The following is a 21,836-nucleotide window of genomic DNA, read 5'->3' as shown; positions in this document are numbered from 1 at the left end:
AGGGCTGTGACCAGGGGGAAATTCCAAGGGCCATATACAGAGATCTAGAAGGCCATATTTAGCCCCCAGGCTGAGGTTCCACACCTTAGATAACAGCCTGGTTAGTGCTGTAAGCAAATGTACTCAACTGTATGCAGTCAAACACTCCTTTTGGAGTGGGAAGCTTTGGCCACAGAAATAATGTACAAAGGAATAATGTAGCTTAGATATGACTGCAGGATGCAAAGAGAAGTACGCAAACGTTTATCACACAGCTAAATATTAAGAGGCACGTTCTTTTCAAGTACATTGGGTGGGATTCAACTAATGAGTCCTGTCACCAGCAGTCCTGCACAAGGACCTCTGCTTGCCCAACAGAGATTTTCTTTCTACTGCCCTTCCTCTGAGATTGGCTTGAGTGTGGGAAAGAAGAAAAGGAGGGAATTGTCATAGGTAGCAAGCCAAATTGCTTCCCTGATGGAACAATTGCCTTAGTGCAACACTGAATTCCATTAAAAACTAGATCCATCGCTTTTAGGTCACTTTAGAAATAGCTGTTTTAATAATGATTCCTGGCCCCTTAGGATCTCTTACTGCAAAATATTTCAAGCTTAAAACAATAGTTGTTGTTTGCAATGCCAGGAGGGAGGACCACCTTTTTGAAACAAAACAAACCCACCTGGGTCTACATGTCAGTGGTGGGCAGAGTTACAGGGGCAGCTCTTACCTTTGTATACAGCATCTACATTTCAAGAATGCGGGCCAGAGGTTTCAACACACATCCTCAAGACGCATTTCTCCATGCTGTATCCGGGCAAGCAAGCGGCATTATCACATTTCACAGGCATATTCCAGCCAGGCAAAAGCACTTGAGCACAGAGCATGGAGCAGGGCTGCTGAGGCATGTTGTGGAGGCGAGGAACCCCAAGGGTTGGATAAAGAGGCCCAGATTCAGATTTTCAGGCCTGAGGTTCACCATCTCTGTTGTAAATAATTGCCAGCGTGCCCTAGAACAATGCATTTCCCACCACAGTGAGGGCTGCAACTTTCTCATGCAAAATATGCCTTCGTCCTGGTGTCAGTTATCAATAACTGGAAAAGTACATTTTCAATTTACTGTCACTTGGTAAAGGGAAATAGATGCTGATTCTTTATGTTCCTCTCAAGTTGTGTTGCCCTCGCCATCTAAGCTGTTAAAGGATGGAGATTCACAGAAGTCCCTGTCTTGCAAGTGAATATCGACCGGCTTCTTTCGGTTCAAAAGACAAGGTGTGATTTTGAGATGGAAGACAGAAACAGAAGTGATGTTTTTCAGGCATACATGGTTAGCTGCAGCCACTGGAAGGAAGGGAGAAATGTTAAGTGACAACAGCAATGTTTAAAGTGCAGAACAATCGTTAGGCTATCTGTGTAACCTTCCTAAGTTCATCATTCCACTTGCAAGCCCCGTTAAACACAGTGGGATTTACTTCTGAGTAAACATGGATTGGGTCAGATTTAAAATTATATTGGGGGCTGTCGACAGCAACACTCTCAGGTTTCTTGAGGGGCCCAACTGAATGGTCAACTCTGCCCACACTTGGACTTGGTATGGGCCAGCAGTTGGGCTGCTAGATATCATGAAATGCCCAATTGGGTTACAGTACTATAAACAAGAAAGGTGTGAGCTTGCTCCCAATACCTCTGTATGGGTGCACAATACAAACATGCATGCATACATACATTTAGGAGGAAATACAACATGAGAATCAGCCCCCAAACTGATCTTATCTTTAGTCTTCCTATTCTTTTTAGTATGCCCCCTCATTAAGGAGAAAAATTGGAACAGTACAGCTGTAAACTGAAGTACAACACAAATTAAAAGTGGTTACCTCTAAGACATTCAGTTTAATAATACCATCGCCATCTTTATCAAAGGCATGAAATGCACCTAAGGGTACAGGAGAAAACAAAGCATACGGTCAATCAGTGTAAAATATAGAGCATTCCGACTAGCAAACTAGACAGCGGCCCTCAGAATTGTGAGGTTTCAAGAACTTCAGTGTTTCAAATGCTAGAAACAAATACCAGTCATCTCCTGAACAGTAGGAATTCATAAATATCGGCAATGATATTAGTAAGCTTGGAAGATCCTGATAGCTGCCATATTTGAAAGCTAATCTTCAAACAGAATGGCAAAAACAAAGAAATAACCAACATTTGAATAAAAAATGGCATAGCAATTTCTAATAATTATATCTTTGGATTGCCCTTCCCTCTCAAGAGATTACCGTATTTTTTGCTCTATAAGACTCACCTTTTCCCTCCTAAAGAGTAAGGGGAAATGTGTGTGCGTCTTATGGAGCGAATGCAGGCTGTGCGGCTATCCTAGAAGCCAGAACAGCAAGAGGGATTGCTGCTTTCACTGCGCAGAGATCCCTCTTGCTGTTCTGGCTTCTGAGATTCAGAATTTTTTTTTTTCTTGTTTTCCTCCGCCAAAAACTAGGTGCGTCTTATGGTCTGGTGCGTCTTATAGAGCGAAAAATATGGTAATAATGTTAAAAAAAACAACAACCAGTCAATATGGATATACTGCTTGTTTCCAGGGCCTTTACCCCATTCTTTTCCTTGGTATGGTGTTGAGCTGAGGCAGGGCTGGATTAACCATTAAGCAAAATAAGCACGTGCTTAGGACAGGCATAGGCAAACTCCGGCCCTCCAGATGTTAGGGACTACAATTCCCATCATCCCTGACCACTGGTCCTGTTAGCTAGGGATGATAGGAATTGTAGTCCCAAACATCTGGAGGGCCGGAGTTTGCCTATGCCTGTCTTAGGACATCAAGGGAAGGGGGGGCACAACATAAATTTCCCATTGCTAGATTTACCATGGACCATATGGTACAGCTGGGGGAAAAAGGCAACCCCCCCCAATAAAAATGAAAACAACAACAACAAAAATAAACATATTATTTATAAATTAATAATATACATTAATCTTGGGATTAATGCCACTTGGTCCACCAAAGCTCACATGTTTATATTTTGAATATGGGTGCACCAAAACCTTTTAAGTACTTAGGGCCTCTAAAGGTTAGAGGATAAGTAAATGAACCAGCAGCTAGAACACAAGGAAAGTTTGGAATGATTCTGAAGGCAAGCTTTCCAAAACCCAGAAAGGCCTCCTGGATGTAAAGAGTGTTTATGTCTAAACTGTCCGCATTACATGCATGCATTGGAATCAATCGGAACATTTCCATGTGGTATGGAGCTTATTACACTCTGAGTTAACCTCCTTGGGCACTCCTTGGATAAAACCATTTTAAATACATTTTAAAAAATACTCACGGAACATCCCCTCTAGTCGCACAAAACAACAGATGAAGCTGTCAAACTGAATGTTCATATTTCTGTCAGCATATCGCATTGTAATGATGTCATACAACTGGTTATTCAGGTGAAACCCTGAGGAGAGAAACAAAATGGAACGTCCTGGGTGATAGGAATTTGCTTTTGTCTATTCTCTGACCTTTTTTTAGAGGTAATATCACTTGGATAAGTAATGGGAAACTCCAGATTCCATCAGCCCCAGACAAGCTTGGCCAATGGTAAAGGAAGGTAGGAGTTTAGAAAGTTCTGGAAGGTCCCAGGTCCCCTTTCCCTATGTTTCCTGCTAAAACAAAAGCATAATGTTGAATCAAAGTAAGTCTTACTCAGAGTTGAGCCATTGAAATTAATGGACATATCTAACATAGGTCTTTGTTAATGGGTCTAATCTGAGAATGACTTAGTTGGATATAACCCACTTTAATCAAAGACAACGTAGGAATAAAAATGCTCTTTAAGCAATATACAGCATTGATCCCTGTGTGATACCTGCATCTTTAACTGCATTACGCATCTCGTAGCTGTTAATAGTTCCTGATTGATCAGCATCATAATGTCTGAAAATTGTCTGAAAATGAAAAAAGAAAAGAATGAAATGATGTAGAGAGGAGCCCAGTCATCTTTTGTGGTTCAATTTTGTTGTGCTGTGTGTAGACTTTGACATCCACAAGCTAGTTTACCCTCTATCTTTCAAAATATGCAGGAAGCAAAGAATACCTGCCAGCTCTTAATCTTATTCCAAAGGTGTCGAAACTCATCAAGGTTTATCTTCCCAGAACCATCTGTCTGTGATGTGGTTTAGTTAAAAATAAAAATATAGTGAACAAAGTCTGACTTCTTTTGAGGGGGGTGTAGGAGGTGATAAATGATATCCAGCTGAGAAGGATTTAATGTCCAGAGATAGTCTCCTACTTAGCCACCTATTTGACTGACTTTCTTCAATAAGAGAAGAAACAGCTTTCCTTTACCACAACTCATTCACACCCCCTTATCTATAAATAAATCAGTAACAGTGGTATTTTAGACATAGCACAAAACTAGAGAGGACAGATTTTTATAACAAAAGTAATATTAGTATATATTTTTATCAATTATAATTATAAATATATGATAAAGTGAATACAGTCGTACCTTGGTTCTCAAATTTAATCCTTTCCATTCTGTTCGACTCCCGGGACAGTTCGGAAACCAAGGCGCGGCTTCCGATTAGCTGCAGGAGCTTCCTGCAGCCAATAGGAAGTTGCGGAAGCTGTGCCAGATGTTTGGCTTCCAAAAAACGTTCGCAAACTGAAACACTCACTTCGGGGTTTGCGACGTTTGAGAGCCGATTTGTTTGACAACTAAGGCATTTGACTACCAACGTACCACTGTACTATATTTCAGTTGGTTACTGTTTCTTTGAGCCAAGCTTGCAGGTAGTTCTCGCTCTTGTCAGCTCCAGAAGCTCTTTGCAGAATTCTCCTCACTGTTCAATACCTCTATATGGCCTGACTACCCATTGATAAGGCACAGTGAAGTATCCACCTCAGGCACCCCCACCCCAACACTTCCGCTGCTGTCAGAATGCCCCTCTCTTGCTGGCAGGCTGGACAAAGAGATTTCTGCATTACAGGGGGTTGAACTACTAGACGGCTCTCGTGGCCCCTTTGAACTCTACAATTCTATGCTTCTAGGAGCAGTATTGCTATACGAAGTGATTGTGCATGATTTGAAAAGGATACGTCCATTAAAGCAATCATGCTGCGACAGGACTCCAGCGCAAACCCTTTTGTCTTCAGGTCCTGGTCTAAAATAATTGGGTTAAATTAGATAAACATTAATATATAATTGCACATGTTTTATTGGTCAGTTTATCAGGTCAATGACTAAAAGCAGGTCTGCTTGAGAAACAAAACTTGGGATTTATTATGGCACAGACCAAGAAACTCCTTACATAGCCCAAATGTACTTTGATCTATAGCAACTACTTTAAGGCTCTGGATTAAACACCAGCAACTGTTAAGTCTACGATTGTCACCGATGTCACTGGCACCATATAATAAAAACAAACTGACAACCAATGCTTCACAACAATTAGGTGATTTAAGATTCTGGCAACAGAAGAATGTTCTAAACATTTGCAAACTGATGCCTAGCCATCGTATAATTGACTAAGAGGAATTTATTACTCTTCTGGAAGACCTTCATCCATATTTTAAAAAATATCTTCAATCACTTACGATGATGATGATGATTTATTAGTTGCTCATTAACAAGGTATCCAAGTGACTTACATTTAAAAGTGTAAACATAAATACATTACATCATTAAATAATCTATGGTCTCTTAAATTGTGGGAGGTGTTGTTTTTGTTTGCTAATATGTATTTTTGTGTTTTTTTTCATTGTAAACTGCCCTGCGATCCTCAGATAAAGGGCGGTACAGTATAGAAATTTAATTTTTTAAATAAATATGTGAGCAAAGAAGTGATACACATGCAAAACCCCAGGGTTTGGTAATTTTTTTTGGCAGGCAGAATAGAAGGATGGAAAGGGAAACCAAGCTTACGTTTCTTCAGAACATTGTTGAGGACATTCTGGAGTTCATCAGCACTGATCTCCATGTCCTGTGAGGAAAAGAAGGGGGCAAGAAAGTGGTAAAGTTAATCAGGGAGTAAAAAGTTGCAAGAATGGCAGGTCCACTCTCTTTCCACAGCAGGAATGTGTGCGTGCAGATGTGGACAAAGGAAATGTACTTAGGTGCTTAGAAGCAGATTTCTAACATGACAGAGAAGGTGGTCTAATTCAAAATTAGAGCAGGCTGTGTAGGATAACCAGATGGAAAAGAGGACAGAGCTCCAATGTATTCTTGTAGTTGTATAGAAGAGGAGATTTCACTCCAATAACCCTCATGATTGTTTGTCCATTACTTGTGAACTGGATAAGAGTATATAGATATGCTATAAAGGTAAAGGGACCCCTGACCATTAGGTCCAGTCGTGACTGACTCTGGGGTTGCGGCGCTCATCTCGCTCTATAGGCCGAGGAAGCCGGCGTACAGCTTCCGAGTCATGTGGCCAGCATGACTAAGCTGCTTCTGGCGAACCAGAGCAGTGCACGGAAACGCCGTTTACCTTCCTGCCGGAGCAGTACCTATTTATCTACTTTGACGTGCTTTCGAACTGCTAGGTTGGCAGGAGCAGATATGCTATGGCCTACCTCAAACATAAAATTCCATTTAACCAGAGATTTATGACAAGAGACAGTGGGTACATTGGAAACTAAGCTGCCCTGTTAAGGACAAATCTTTTTACAACACAAAAAATATTTTGAGACAATTCAGACTAGCAGACCCAGCAGAATGTTAGGCTACTTCAGCGTTTATAGTTATAGTCTGAATCATTTTAATTTGAAGACTGTATCTAGATTATTCAGCTGGAGTTATGAAAATTAAACATCTTCCTTTGTAAGGGTGGAACAGGAGTAGAGGGAAGCTGCGCCACCCCCAGTTTTGCCACCTGCAAATAGGGTGGATAATTTTGGGGGACCATATTCATTCAGCCCTAAATTTGCACTGACAGGATGGATACAGACTTTCAAATATTCTGCAATTAGCTTTACATAGCTTAAGGCATTGGATAAACTACTTATATATTTATTTACAAGTTGCCAGTATTGGTTTGACACAAAATAGAAGCAGTTGTGTACTCACATCTCCAGCAATTTGCCGGAAAATATTCCTGAACTGTTTCTCTTCCTCACTCTCCTTGGAATCTCTTTCTGCAGGCTGCAAAGACACAAAATGCAAAGGATTGATTGAAATGAAACTACTGATCAATGAGTTTCCAGAAGAGAAAAGATGGTGTTTATTGGGACGCTTCCTTGCAATTCAGCCAAATGACATTTATATAGGATATGATTTCTGTCCAAGGGTCCCTTCATTCTGAGTTTATATCTGGGTGGGTGGGTGACTTCTGCAACGTGCCATTAACTCAATAATAGGGCCTTAGAGGTTGATTTATACTGGATCATCCATACATCATTCTGCTTTATTACTTGTTTTGCAGTGCTTCTCCAGTGTTACCACATTATTGCTGGAGGGGCACTCTGTCACTATAGCGCAATAAAAGTGGGACAGGAAATAAACCAGGCCATTTGTGGCATAAAAAGTAACAGGATTTCAGCAGGAAGTTACAGGACATGCACTGATCGGAAACAAAGCAATGTGTCTACCCCAAACCTTTCCCAGGACATCTGGAGAGGTCCCAAGTCAGCCCCCCCCAAATAGGACTCTTCCCATCCTCCTATTTTAGGTTACTTCTTTTGGAGCTACTCTGTCCACGGACCTGTCAAAGGTGCTTTGTTTGATGCCTCAGCACTTTCTAAGGCTGCTATCCTATGGACACATACTTAGGAATAACTCCCATTGATAATGTTGGGACTTACTGCTGAGTAAACATGCATAACACCAGGCTCCGTGGTTCCCAGAGTAAGGATTGTCTCTGCTTCACTGGCTGTTCTCTTGCTGGCGCTAAACCATGGTTTGATTTACTGTTATGCCTGAACCTGTGCTCATGATTTGTCTCACTCCAACAAACTATGAGTTGTACCAAAGATTTGTTCTTGGTTTGCCACTCATGGTTTGTCTGAAGGGGGTTTGGTCATAATATTAAGTCAAACAAGGACTTAGCCTCAGGTAGCATTGCAGCAGCAGAACCAGGGTGGGGGAGATGAAGCACAGCCGTACCACCACAATCTTTTGCTCTGGAAACCTGCACATTTGGTTAGTCATGCTAAACCATGGTTTGACTTAGCTTTACATGCAAACAGGGTCATGAGCATTATGTATGTTTTCCTCTGTAAGGAATAATTCTCCCAAGGAGATGTTTTCCGAAGGAGGCAAATATTATGTCTGAAGCTGCATGCTTGCTGTGTGACCAGGTTTAGACCTTGTTCAGCCACTTGGACATGCTAGTTAGAGCACACACAGCTTTCCTCATGCTGACCGATACAGAAACCTCATCACTTTTCTTTTTCTTATCTGTGCTTGCTTTCCCCTTGTCCTTTTTAGGCCCATCATCACCTTTCGGATCCTTGTTCTTGTTTGCTCTGTCTGAGACAAATATGATTGGCTAGAGAGAGAGGTGAAGAAGAAGTGGAGAAGCAGCAGCAAATCAGAGCGTGGCAGTTAGAAAGAGGGCAGTGAATTCACAAAGCACAGTCTACATATTGGCTCATCTTCACACACCCTGGTGCCATCAGATTTGTCAGTTAGACACCCACTCAGTGAATAAAATAATATTAATAAGGTGAGAGCAAAGAAGGCTCAGGGGTGGATTTTTCATCACTCTGATATGTGTGTTTTAAAAGCACACGGCAAGTTTGTACATTTCCGGTATTGCAGCCATTCTACAGCACAAACAGCAATACTGCAATTGCAATGAAGTATAGAAACAGGCAATAGAGTCTGACAGAGTGACATCAGTTATAACCTTTCGTGTCATTTCACAAATCAACCAAGGGCTCCAAGAGGGAAAACGTCAAAGGCAATGTACTCACAGAAAGATGTCCTACTTCAATCTTGTTTTCAACTTCCCTGTAAAATTGAAAGGGTTGAGTAAAGGGAGAAACGATGGGAAGAGGGATAAGATATTTCTATGATGTGCATCTTTTTACTTGGCTTGGAAAGCACTGCATGATGACACATTTCAATAGAGAAGCCAGGCTTGGTTTTAAGCAGACTTTCTTTGTACACAGCACAATTCTATTCATGTTTTCTCATAAGCAAGTTCTACTGTGTTCAATGGTAAGTGTGCACCAAATGGCAGCCTTAAATTGCAATCATTCTAATCCAGGTGTATAACAAAAGAGCACAGCATGATGGACAGGGGGACAAAGAGTTTGCTGCCTTTGTGTAATGAGATGGTGCAGCAAAATCCCTGGTTCTAGTATTACTTTACCCATGGAGTGGCCTTAGATCAGGAGTGAGGAACTTTAGGCCCCAGGGGCCAAATGTGGCCCCTCAGGTTGCTCTGTTCGGTCCTCAGGACTCTCCTTAGGCTATACCCGTCCACAGCCCTGGTCTACCACACCCTCTTCAAGTGTTCAGCCTGGCTGGAATGTGTCCTTGAAATGTGATAACATCTCTTGTTTACCTGGATGGAAGATAATGAGATGGGAGTATAGAAACCTTTGGCTTTTGACTCCAAGTGACTTTTCAGCCAACAGGACACATTCCTTTATAGGGAACCTTCCAGATGCCACATGCCATTGTCAGGTGAGGCAACAGAGGTAGTGCAACTTTTTACAATATGCTGCATCACCTTTGTTGCCCCACCCAGCACTGCCATGTGGCCCCTGGAAAGTTCTCTATAAGGCAAGGTGGCCCTCAGGTAAAAAAAAAAAAGGTTACCTACCCCTGCCTGAGGAAAATCATTTTTGCCTCAGCCACCCCCATCTGCAAAATGTGAAGAATAACACTTGATAGGATTGGTATAAGTAGTACGGAAATCACGGGCCATCCAATTAAGTTGAATGTTGGAAGATCCAGGACAGACAAAAGGAAGCACTATTCCACACAGGACATAGTTAAAATGTGGAAGGTTCTTCTGCTAGATGTAGTGATAGCCACCAACTTGGCTGGTTTTAAGACAGAATAAGATGGAGGATATATTGTTCCATCTCCACTGTCTGAGGCAGTATGCCTTTGAATACCAGCTGCTGGAAATGATAAATGGAGAGACGGCTATTGTGCTTGGGTTCTGCTCCTGCAGTTTCCCTTAGGCATCTGATTGGCTTCTGGGAGAAAAGGATGCTGCACTAGATAGGCCTTAGATCTGATCCAGTGGGTTTCTTCTTGTGTTCTTAGCCACGAAACACTCCAAACACTCAAAAAGTATAATAATGCTATTTTTATAAATGTTTTGGAATACAAAACTCGGATCTTCTACTTACTCCGAATGACTTGGTTTTTCTGAGAAAACTCTTAGGATAAAATCTCCCTCCTGGTGAGGTTCATACGTGGATGGGATGATGACATATTCATTTGGAGGCAACCGGAAGCGTTCAGAGACCTCTCTCATGTTTATGTAGCTCTTGCACTTTACTTTGGAGGCATTGTAGAGGAAAAAGTCCTTCTGTAAATGCTTCTTGTCACCCTGCATCTGTAAACCAAAACAATAAATTGCCGAACAAAAAACTGTGTACGCCCCGGAACTTTCAAACGGCATGCTTAAAAACAGAGAGCAGAGCTCCGTTGACCACTTGGCAATGTATTGCACCTAAATACAATGCCCCAATCCAGCTACGGTTAGATAGATGTGACTAAGAGCTGAACTGGATATAGTATAAAAGATATTAGATCAGGATCTTCTCTTTCTAATTCAGTGCATGCACATAGGCTTGCTCATTTGCTTGGGAAAGTGATGTTGCAACAGATGCTGTACTTTTGCCGACCTGCTCTGGGTGGTTGAATATTCCATCCTGCCCATTTCTCACTTCCCCAAACAAATTAATAAGCCCAATGCAGATGCTTTGAAGAAAAACAAGAAACCCCAGATCAGAATTTCCTGCATCCTATCTAGTTGGCCATAACTGCTTCCGCTGGTTTCAATGGGATTTAGTCATGATGGCTACAGACGACCTGCTTAATCCTTCTTTCCATGTGATGAAACTTGAAGGGTGTTTTAGGATTGTAAGCTACTCACATTATCTAGGAATGTTACCTATCAAATGATGGGTGACATTTATTTAAAAGTATGTGACAGGTTGTATCTCTGCTTGAGTGATTTCTCCAGATTCTATGTAGTTACATATAAAACACATTCTCATATTTTCAATGAAACCATAGAGATATTTTTCTACATATAATACTCCACACCTTTCATTTCTGGTAACACATTCCCCTTTTAATATTCTTATGTGTGATCTTGGATATTACCTACTGCATGTGTATCTGAGTGCATGGCTTGGGATGCCGGACACAGGAAAAATACAAATGTCTAAGATATGTGCAAATCCACCTTTCACATTTGTGGCAAGTCACTATTAAGAAACATGACTGGACACTTCCAGACAGCAGTCACAGAGAAGCATAAAAGCAGTAATATTTGAGAACGTTAAACCGAGAAGATATTTGAGAACATTCCACGAGGTCTTTCTTCATTCTGTTCATACCTCTTTTGGCACCTGAGATAAAAACAACATAGAAATTCCATTAGAAATGGATGGAGGAAAGCTTATTGCATATTTATTTACATCTACCACCCACAGCCGAAGTCCACAGCTTTGACAAACATCTGCTCAGTGAAAATCTAAGTAGCAGCTTCTGTATTCCATCTACTTAGGGAGGTATATAAGACAATGCCCCTGCCTATGTGTGATCCTGGGCTTTTTTCAAAATTAATCAATTTGATAGTTAAAAGTTAGTAAGTAAGGGACAAAATCAATAAGAAGCTGGCTCAAACATTGCCTCAAAAGCCAATCTTTGGGACGCAACAAACCGCTAAGTAGATAGGTAAACTGGTAACTATTCTTTTAATTGCACAATTATACAAGGACTTGTGATTTCTTCTATGTTGTGGGCCAATTTTCACCATCCGTTCCAGCCAGTGTATCACAACTGATAGGCGTTTTAGTCCAAAATATCTGGAGGGCATGAAACTAGCAAAGGCTGTTATATAGGCATTATGCAAGGGTCTACTGTCTACATAAATAATATTTCTGAAGTAGCTCATGTCATGTTTTATAAGTGTGATGTTTAAAAGCAGACTACAGCTTGCTTCACATACAGTCAGCTGGCTATCAGAGGAGCATATATCACTGGGGCCAGAACTTGACCAGCTCTGTTGTTCAGTTCTAACTGAGGCGGCGGGTAACACGGCAGTGTGGCAACTATGCTACCTCATAGATGGCAAAGCCAATAGTGAGGAGCTTGGCTCCCAGCTTGCGTTCTTTCCTCCTGTTCTTCTGCATCAGCGCAACTAGGAAACTGCACGCAACTTCGTCGTCTTCTGGGTCATCATCTTCTTCCAGGAGTTTCAAGCGGTACTGAGGATTGGTCCAAAATGTGTCTGCAACCCACCCCAAAACATTCAAATTTGAAGTAATATTTTAACACTCAAAACAGTTATATTGACAGTCCCTGTGATAATCATTCCCCCCTCCAGTTTTGATATATAATTCTTTCAGAAATGTATTAATGTATTTGTAGACTTTTCTCTGGGCAAAGTAAACAGACCTGCTTTATTATGAGCTTCACCATGTTTGCTCTCCACACTTCTCTGGAATAAGATGCTCAATTAAAGCAGGGGTGACTAAACTTTTCTGGTCAGAGGGCCTCATTCTCTCCTGGCCAATCCTCCTGGGATCATGTGCCAGCAGTGGGAGTGGCCAAAAGTGGGTATGACCCCTGTTTCTCATATGCACACGTGGAAGAAACTGGGTGGGGCAGAGCCATTATGTTTTCTTCCCAGAAGATGGGCCTTGTTTCTTACCAGCAGGGAGAGGGACAGATGGCCTGGGAAGTCAATGCAGTGCAAATACACTGGCACTGAATTGGCTGCACTGATGAGTTTGCACAATGCTGACCACCCGCCAGGATGCGAGCAAAGCAGCTCTGCTCCATCCAGAGAACCACTTGTGTGTGACACACAGGCGAAGAAAAATGGCCTCCTTCAAAACTAGCCAAACACAACTGTTTGAAAAGAAAAGGCATCCTGTCCTTGATTTTAGAAAGCACATACATGTATTGCATGAGGCAGCATTTTAGAGGCATCCCCTTCTGTGTTAGATAGAGGAATACCACTTCTAAGACAGACACTATTACGGATCTTTTTATAAATACTTCTTTCTCCTATTTTTAAAAAATATTCTGCCTGATTAATCAGAGGATTATTTAAAACATTTTACAGTGGTACCTCTGGTTACAAGCTTAATTTGTTCCAGAGGTCCGTTCTTAAGCTGAAACCGTTCTTAATCTGAGGTACCACTTTAGCTAATGGGGCCTCCCGCTGCCGCCGCGCCACCAGCAGGCAATTTCTGTTCTCATCCTGAGGTAAAGTTCTTAACCCGAGGTACTACTTCCGGGTTAGCGGAGTCTGTAACCCAAAGTGTTTGTAACCCGAGGTGTTTGTAACCCGAGGTACCACTGTAATACCATTTGAATCAACCAATATTTTATTTACCTGGATAGTTTCGACAGCCCCCTGCTGTGCAGCCTCGCACCCACCGCCCTTCGGTCACTGAAACAGTCCAGGTTTGAAGCTTATCAACCACCAGGGTATCAGGTGTGAGATTACACATCTCCAGCTTTGTGAAGTACCTGAGGAAATCTTGGAATGACATCCTAGAGGTAGAAAAAATATGGAAAATATGGAAGAAACCTTTAATTCCCCAATACATTGATTGTAAGGCATCCAGACTGGCTGGGACAACCAGGGTACAAATAATAAAATTATTCTTCTTCACCTTCACATGATGTTGCGTGCACACATCATTTGAATGCCCACCAACTTGGGGGTAGTGGTCCCCTCAAACATTTTATTGGGGGAGCCCATGGGACCTTAGCCCCAAGAGTTGGCTCCTATGAAGTGGACTAATCTGGAGAAGGGCTTGTGGTTTGCCTCTAGACCAGTGGTTCCCAACTGGGTGTCCACGGACACCAGGAGGTCCATGTAACCCACCTAGGTTGTATGTAGCACCGTTCACATAACAAAAACTACCATAGATATACCCACATATTCAAAAGCATGGTTCCATGGCTTAGCTCTGGGGGGAAAACAGCTCATTGGGAACCACTAATCTAAGGCAGTAGATTCTGAGTCAGACATAGGACTGAAGGAAAAGCATATTGAGAGAGAGAGAGAGAGAGAGAGAGAGAGAAACATGGGATATTTACCAGAACTCCCCATCCTCTGCAACTTTATGTTGTAGGCGGGTCTTCTCTGCTTTGTCAATAACATTCCATTCATCTGAACTGCAATATAATGAAGAAGAAACATTCAGTATACAACTGATTTTTTAAAAGGTAAATGTGCTTCACTTTTCTGTGCTTGATCTAGAAAGTTTACCCTTTGATTGTTCAGCAAATGGTGAACTGCATTTAGTTACAAAAAAAAAATTCCTTCCAGTAGCACCTTAAAGACCAACTAAGTTAGTTCTTGGTATGAAGAAGTGTGCATGCACACGAAAGCTCATACCAAGAACTAACTTAGTTGGTCTTTAAGGTGCTACTGGAAGGAATTTTTTTTGTTTTGACTATGGCAGACCAACACGGCTACCTATCTGTAACTGCATTTAGTTACCTTTCAGCACAGGTGTTTAGGAAAGCAGTGAACATGTTACATAACTTGATTACTCAAAACCTGATGGCTCACACTTGAATCTACAGGCCATTGAGTGGTATGAGGCAATACAAAAGCGCCATCACTGGTACTGTATCAGTCATGGCCATTTCATAACTGAAAGACCACTTTGTACAGTAGTTCAGGCACTGAGTGATGAGCATTGCAGGTAGGAACTCACCCAATGACACTTTACCTGGGCATTATACTCTTTCAAAACAGTTAAGCACACTTTAAAGCATCTTTGGAGAAATAACGTATATATCACTAACTTCTGAATTTCACACCAGAACACAAAAGGACATTTACCTTTCTTGGTAAACACCAAAGTGTATTAAGTGAAATTAAAATATCTTTTAAAATCCAAATGGCTTGACTCACTTGTCACTCCAGGCTCCATTCCATTCTACTTGCCCCCAAGGATTTCTCAGCCGCACGAGTTTTAGCTTGTCCCCTTTAAATGTTATCTTGGAAGGGGGGAAAACATAATTAATTCAACCAGCCTGTGTAGTATGCATCCTTTTACAGACTCCACCTTAAACGAAAACGGATGCTATCATTATTGGAGTCCCTTTAATATCCTCCCATTTTCTCTTCTAAACATGCTTTATTTGCACCTCTGATCTTGGCTGACACCAGTGAATATATTTTCCTTTCTTTTCAAGGTGAGGTTGCTTAACCACTTAATTTGTGTATGTGGGCTACGTGATTTTTTTGTACTCTAGCAAAACGCATTTACTTTTTGCATCTACACTTACCTCTTCCACTGCTGTAACTGAATAGGCATGACCTGTCACCAGTCCATTCGTCATGCGTCTCTCAAACAGCATTGGAACGACAAGCTGAAAAATGCAGAGGAAGCATGTTAAGAATAAGAACGGTGTCATCTGCGGAATTTTTCAAAGGACAACATGTTCTGCCCATTTCCGTTTTGTTTTCTTCTATTCCACATTCTTGAAAAGGAGAAGGCAAATTGATATGCATGTCCCGTGATAAAGATGAGGTTTCCTAATAGGGCAATAAAACAGAAGTTTTGCCATTTATATTCTAGAAGAACATCCTGCTTCAGGGTCTATGTGCAGCTTTGCAAACTGCACAGCAATCCACAGTTTCTGCAGCAAATCCCAATGCCAAACACACAGTTAGGCTTCAATCCTATATCCGCTTACTTGGGAGTAAGCCTCACTGGAACTTTATAGAATATTAATAGGATTTTACTGAGCAAAGTAAATCGATTTGTTTGCACGCAATAACCTAGGTTATTGGCAAGGAATACAAACCCGTTTTGTCATCTCCTCTGCCTGCTGGACTGAGTCATTTGGAAATTCATTCATATTCTTCAACATTTGGGCAATTAATAATCCAAGATTAGTTTCAGGAGCAGAGCCATAAATAAACCCTGAACTGTCCTGGAACAAAGAAAAGTGGAGAGGGAGGGAAAAATAGGAAGGCATTATGAAAAATCAAGCAGAATAGCAAGATTAGTTAATAAAAGTTGGGAAAACAAGTTTTTATACCTCTATTTCCTCTTGCCCACAGGACAGAAGAATGTATGTTTTCACCAGTGGTGCTTACTAGTGATATAAGAGCACTAAAATGGTATCTCAAGTTTAGACTTAAATGTGGGGAATATTTGGTCCTCCATATGTTGGTGAACTACAACTCCCATCAACCCCAGCAAGCATGGCCAATGGTCAGGGATGATGGGAGTGGTAGTTCAGTCTTATGCTTACTAAATATGAGTGGTATGAAATTAACCCCAGAAAAGGCCTGGGATCAATGGATGTACCTCAATAGAGCAGGCCATGAGTGACCCTCTTTCAAAGGCATGTTTCATGATTTTATAGATATCTTTAGGAACATCCTTTATCTCATAGAACTCTGTTACTCCTCCTGTGAAATCTTCCATGGCCTCGGTAGTGTTACCTCCTTTGAGAGCCTCATAAGAGCCATGGAGCCTGAGAAGGAACAAGAAAACAAAATTAACACTCCAAATAAATTCTGATGATTCATTTTCATTGGGGTATAGGTCATTTTTTAATCTGTTCTATTGTAAAATCAAAATGCATCTGAATAATATACATTTGTTATAAGAATAACACATTATTTAATTTACCTCAGTTTAAACAGATGTACAGTTGAATAGGGGTATAATATATGCATATAGTATACAGAAATGGAATGTGTAGAAAGTATATTTACTTTGCATAAGCTTTTTCCAGTAAGGCACTCCAAAATTCATTTTGCTGGGAGGATTTTGTGAAGACCAGTTGACTGCCATACGTTGGTAAACGGTCATCAATGATAACTTCCACCCAATTTCCGTAACGCCAAAACTGGAGAGAAAAAGATGATTGATAGATGATAGATAGATAGATAGATAGATAGATAGATGATAGATAGATAGATAGATATAATTTGCAGTTATGTGTGTGTTAGAAAAAAAATGATGTGTGGATTGTGATTAAGAACGGGTTTGCTCACTATAATTGGGGCTAGACTTTGTTATGTGATAGTATTGTTAGATAGATATATAGATAGATTTGTTAAGTGACAGTAGCAAATAAGTCATTAAAATAGGCCTTTGATATCAGTGCCTATTAATCTATTCCATGCGGCTGGTTACTGTGGCATAGCTGAACTGCAAAAGGCAGCATCTTCTTGTGTCTGATCAACAACTCATACCTGGAAGTGAAAGATTCCAGCATAATCTTTTATGAAGGTCTGCTCCCGTGGTATGACCCGGAACAGTAATTTCTCATGCAAGGTGAGACAAGCAATGGCAGCCAGGAACCAACAGTCACCTGAGAAGAATTATACAGAACAGGGCAAATTAAGTGTCAAAATTACTAGGAGGAACAGAGAATATATGCTGCTGAAGGATGAGTGCTTCTACAATTTTTTATTTTTTTTTTGTCTTTAGAGCAATTTGCATTTAACTGGCATATATTAGTTAGGACAGGGCTGGCCCAAGACATTTTGGCACCTGAGGCAAATCACAAAATGGCACCCCACACCATTTTGGGTGGTGGTGTGACGATTTATATCAGGAACAAGGGGGAAATAAAGATCTACATCGGGAACAAGGGGCTGAGTTAAGAATGTTGAATGTGCAAGTGTATGTCTAGAGACAATGGATAAAACAAACACTATTAGCTGCACTACTAGATAAGTGTTTAATGGTTATTGTATTTGTATAAAAACCAATTAAAATTGTTTTGTTTTGTTTATTGAAAAAGAGGGGGTAAATGAAGATCTACATCAGAATCATGGGGGTAAATCAAATCAAACTTACCCAACATTTGAATTAGGAACCAAAGGCCATTGCAAGGGGGAAAGGGACTTATCAGACACACAAAACAGCTCTGAAGAATGGACTTGTACCTAATTCTCCTTGACAAATGTCACTCCTGTTGGCTCCACCAATGATAAAGCGTGGATTCTCACAAATCTCCTAGGGAACAGAAATAAATTGCTGAAAAAGTTCATGTTACTCTAAACTAAACACTTATGTGCCACCTGAACCAAGCAAACTGTGGTTAATAATAATAATAAGTGAAAAATGCCAAGGCTCATTCACTTTATGCCCAGATCCACACAGTGTGCGCTTTGATAATTATAGACTAAAAGAAATTGTAAGCTGCACTGGCAATGGCTGCAAAACTTCTGCAGTTTTGTTTATGATCAGTTATATAAATTGATGGAATTATATAAATAATGTGATAAATTATTTAATGAAAATGAAATGCAATGTTAAGGAAATAAAAGATTGTTGCTAATAAGAGCATTCCATGTTCGCTTACCTAGGAGTAAGTCTCATTGGAAATGTGGAATTTACTTCTGCGTAAACATGTACCTGTTTAAGAGACCAGGATTCAAATCCCCATTCAGCCATGAAGTTCTGTGGGTGACCTTGGGCCAGTTACTGTCTCTCAGCCTAACCTACCTCACAGGGTTGTTGTGAAGATAAAATGGGAAGATGGAGAACCATGTATACCATCTCGGAGGAAAGGTGGGCTATAAAGGGGTAGTAAATTAATAAATGGGACGCGGGTGGTGCTGTGGGTTAAACCACAGAGCCTAGGACTTGCCGATCAGAAGGTCGGTGGTTCGAATCCCCACGATGGGGTGAGCTCCCGTTCCTTGGTCCCTGCTCCTGCCACCTTAGCAATTCAAAAGCATGTCAAAGTGCAAGTAGATAAATAGGTACCACTCTGGCGAGAAGGTAAACGGCGTTTCCATGCGCTGCTCTGGTTCGCCAGAAGCAGCTTAGTCATGCTGGCCACATGACCCGGAAGCTGTACACCGGCTCCCTCGGCCAATAAAGCGAGATGAGCGCCGCAACCCCAGAGCCGGCCACGAAAGTACCTAATGGTCAGGGGTCCCTTTACCTTTACCTTTAAATTAATAAATAAGACTAAAATATGTCACCCATAGCATTTTACTGCCATTTAGAAACACAGCTATTTTTCTGCAACATGCAAGTATGTTCCCCATTTTTAGTGTATTTATTTACTAGAGTATAACTTGGATTCCATTAAATCATTGTAGATTCCCCCCCCCCCCCAATAGAATGCATAAATTATAAAATCTTGTGCATTTCAGCCTTGAACTTCTGGTTGTTTTCAGCATGCTTCTAACTGAATGCTCTTGATTGAATTTCCAGGGTTTGTCCACAGTAGAGTTTATTGTTTATTTGCAGCTGTTTGCATTTCCATGTAGTTTGTGTAGCCCACACGGTGTTACTCACAATCAACACAAATCATGGTGTTTCCCCCTGAAAATTTGGATATACCTGACAAAAGGGTTTTTTCAATAAATCAGGATAAATCAGTTGGAGAATGTGAATCCTCTTAAAATCTCATCATTTCCCAGATATCATTTTTTCTATCTATGCGATCTTATTTTAAAACTTGGAACGGAAAAATGTCTTTATTACATTTGCAAACATCAAACATCAACAACTTTACGTGAGAGAAGAAGCCTACTTACTAGTGGTCTCTTCCACTCAAATTTGACAGGGAGCTTTTGGCTGAAGAAGAGGGAGGAGTCATTAGCAGGGAAATCTGGATCCTCATAAAGAATCTTCTTCTCAAGGCATTTCTTGTGGAGCTCATGAAAGGTCTTTTCCTTTACTCCAATGATGGGCTGGTTGCGGCTGAGGATAGCAGAGTAGATCCCCGCTGGACCTCCGCCTGGTTCACTTGTTGTGCTCATATGCTGGCGGAGAACCTGCCCAGCCCCAGTCTCTTGAACCACGGTGGCACCACCAACAGCCGACGGCATGGAGATCAGGTTTAGGCAAACTTATCAACTTAACAGAAACAAGCAAGTAAGGAAGATCTGACTGCCTGGAAGGAAGTGACAGGAAAGAGGAAGTTGCTCTGCAAACGGTTTCTCAGGCACAGATCTCTCTTTCCCTCCCTTTTGCCTGCAAAAGAGCTTCAAGCAAATTTACGAAGAACCACCATGACACCAGGTTGTGCACGTTTCATCCTGAGAAAGCTGCTACAGGAAGCAAGAGAAATTGTTGGGCAACTTTCACCTCTGATTTGGTGTGTGCGAGCGTACCACTGGCATGCTTTCCAAAGGTTGCAGCTCAGAAAACTAAAAATAAACACTCAGGGAGAGTGCCGATGTGGAGGCGGGGATGAAGAAAGTTCAGAGTTGCTTCTATCAGAAGGACTGAAAGGCAGTTGAAGTCACTTTTTCACCACATGTAAAAATCAAGCAAAGCCAAAACACAACCTAAATTGACAGGATGCTTGATAAACACACCTTAATGATAAGATAAGCTGACATGTTTAAGAGTCTATCATATAAACCATGTTTCTACATACAGTGGTACCTCGGGTTAAATACGCTTCAGGTTACATATGCTTCAGGTTACAGACTCCGCTAACCCAGAAATAGTGCTTCAGGTTAAGAACTTTGCTTCAGGATGAGAACAGAAATCGTGCTCCGGCGGTGCAGCAGCAGCAGGAGGCCCCATTAGCTAAAGTGGTGCTTCAGGTTAAGAACAGTTTCCGGTTAAGAACGGACCTCCAGAACGAATTAAGTACTGTTTAGGGAAGCTTTTAATGTTTAATAGGTTACTGTATTTTAGTGTTTTGTTGGAAGCCGCCCAGAGTGGCTCGGGAAACCCAGCCAGATGGGCAGGGTATAAATAATAAATTATTATTATTATTATTATTATTATTATTATTATTATTATTATTATTAACCCGAGGTACCACTGTATTTAGAAGCAATTTAGCAATGCTAGAATTCAAAGGACTATCATACAGAGGCACCAGCCAGTCCTGAGAGATGATGTTAATGTATTGAAATTATGTTTTATTCTCTGAAGGAATATTTCCTTCAGCTGCTGGGGAAATCTGCTAAGTTTCCCATCTATTGGTGTCTTGCCTAGCACAACAACATAATTTAATCACCTTTGCTAAGACAGAAAACAGGAATGAAGAGGAAGTAAATCTATCTATTGAGGAACACATGCAACCATTTGATCTCTGTGAACTAATCTGCAGGTAGCACTCAACGGGAAAGCATTCTGAAGAATGATATCCAGATTTTACAATGCCATGCCTGCTAATTTATTAATCTCAGTGCTTTTAACAGTACTAAACTGACCCTCCTCTCCTCATTCCTCTCAAAACAGATTAAGGAGAAGAATCTGAAAGAGCACCAGCTGCTCTCGAAGATCTCCTCACAGCAGCTGCCTAAAGGATGGGCTGTTCCACTCAATGCCCTGTTGCCTTATTCCTGTATTTAATTTTGGTTAGGGGACACACTGGGGTTGTCAAAGGGTAAGCCTCTTTTCACTCCTAAGGAATAAGAAATGAAAAATGACAAGCTACTTGATCTGCAATCACTTTATTTTAAACATTCTATTGTGTTCATATTTTATACCCGGGTTCTGTTTACCTCTGATAGTGTGAGGCACATGCAAACTATCTTTTGGCAGCTGTGGCCAGGGGAAATACTAGAAGCAAATTAAGATTGATGAGCTCACTGCTATGCAAATACTCACATTATTCAGGTTACAGCAGCATTCTAACACCACCAGCACCAATGGCAGAATGCCGCAAACTGTGAAAAACATCTGCCTACTTTTATTCTTTTGGTTTATTTCTCTGCCAGTGCTGCCATTGGGAGAGAAAGAGAGCCTAAAG

The 21,836-nt window shown here is 41.1% G+C and overlaps 2 protein-coding genes across 3 annotated transcripts in view; both read right to left on the bottom strand.

Annotated features, from left to right (window-relative positions):
* Positions 1-21,836, bottom strand: part of GANC (glucosidase alpha, neutral C) — a 146,054-nt gene that overhangs the window by 94,879 nt on the left and 29,339 nt on the right. The window lies entirely within an intron of this gene.
* CAPN3 (calpain 3) lies at positions 646-20,355 on the bottom strand. Of its 2 annotated transcripts, XM_081890072.1 has the most exons (23): positions 19,657-20,355; positions 18,049-18,118; positions 17,350-17,468; positions 16,867-17,000; positions 16,454-16,622; positions 15,945-16,073; positions 15,423-15,506; positions 15,046-15,131; positions 14,220-14,297; positions 13,507-13,667; positions 12,224-12,393; positions 11,498-11,509; positions 10,277-10,485; positions 8,882-8,918; positions 8,341-8,454; positions 7,035-7,109; positions 5,892-5,949; positions 5,066-5,130; positions 4,062-4,130; positions 3,834-3,912; positions 3,306-3,422; positions 1,851-1,909; positions 646-1,317 (listed from the first exon to the last, which is right to left on the bottom strand). In XM_081890072.1, exons 1-23 carry the CDS (start codon positions 19,948-19,950, stop codon positions 1,291-1,293), a joined length of 2,415 nt encoding a protein of 804 aa, XP_081746198.1. In that variant the 5' UTR covers positions 19,951-20,355; the 3' UTR covers positions 646-1,290. The 2 variants fall into 2 exon arrangements, with proteins under 2 accessions (XP_081746198.1, XP_081746199.1); XM_081890073.1 differs by lacking the exon at positions 8,341-8,454.

The sequence above is a fragment of the Podarcis melisellensis genome (genome assembly GCF_964234715.1).
Source record: "Podarcis melisellensis genome assembly, chromosome: 1".
NCBI classification, from domain to species: Eukaryota; Metazoa; Chordata; class Lepidosauria; order Squamata; family Lacertidae; genus Podarcis; species Podarcis melisellensis.
This window is presented reverse-complemented; position numbering and strand designations above follow the sequence as displayed.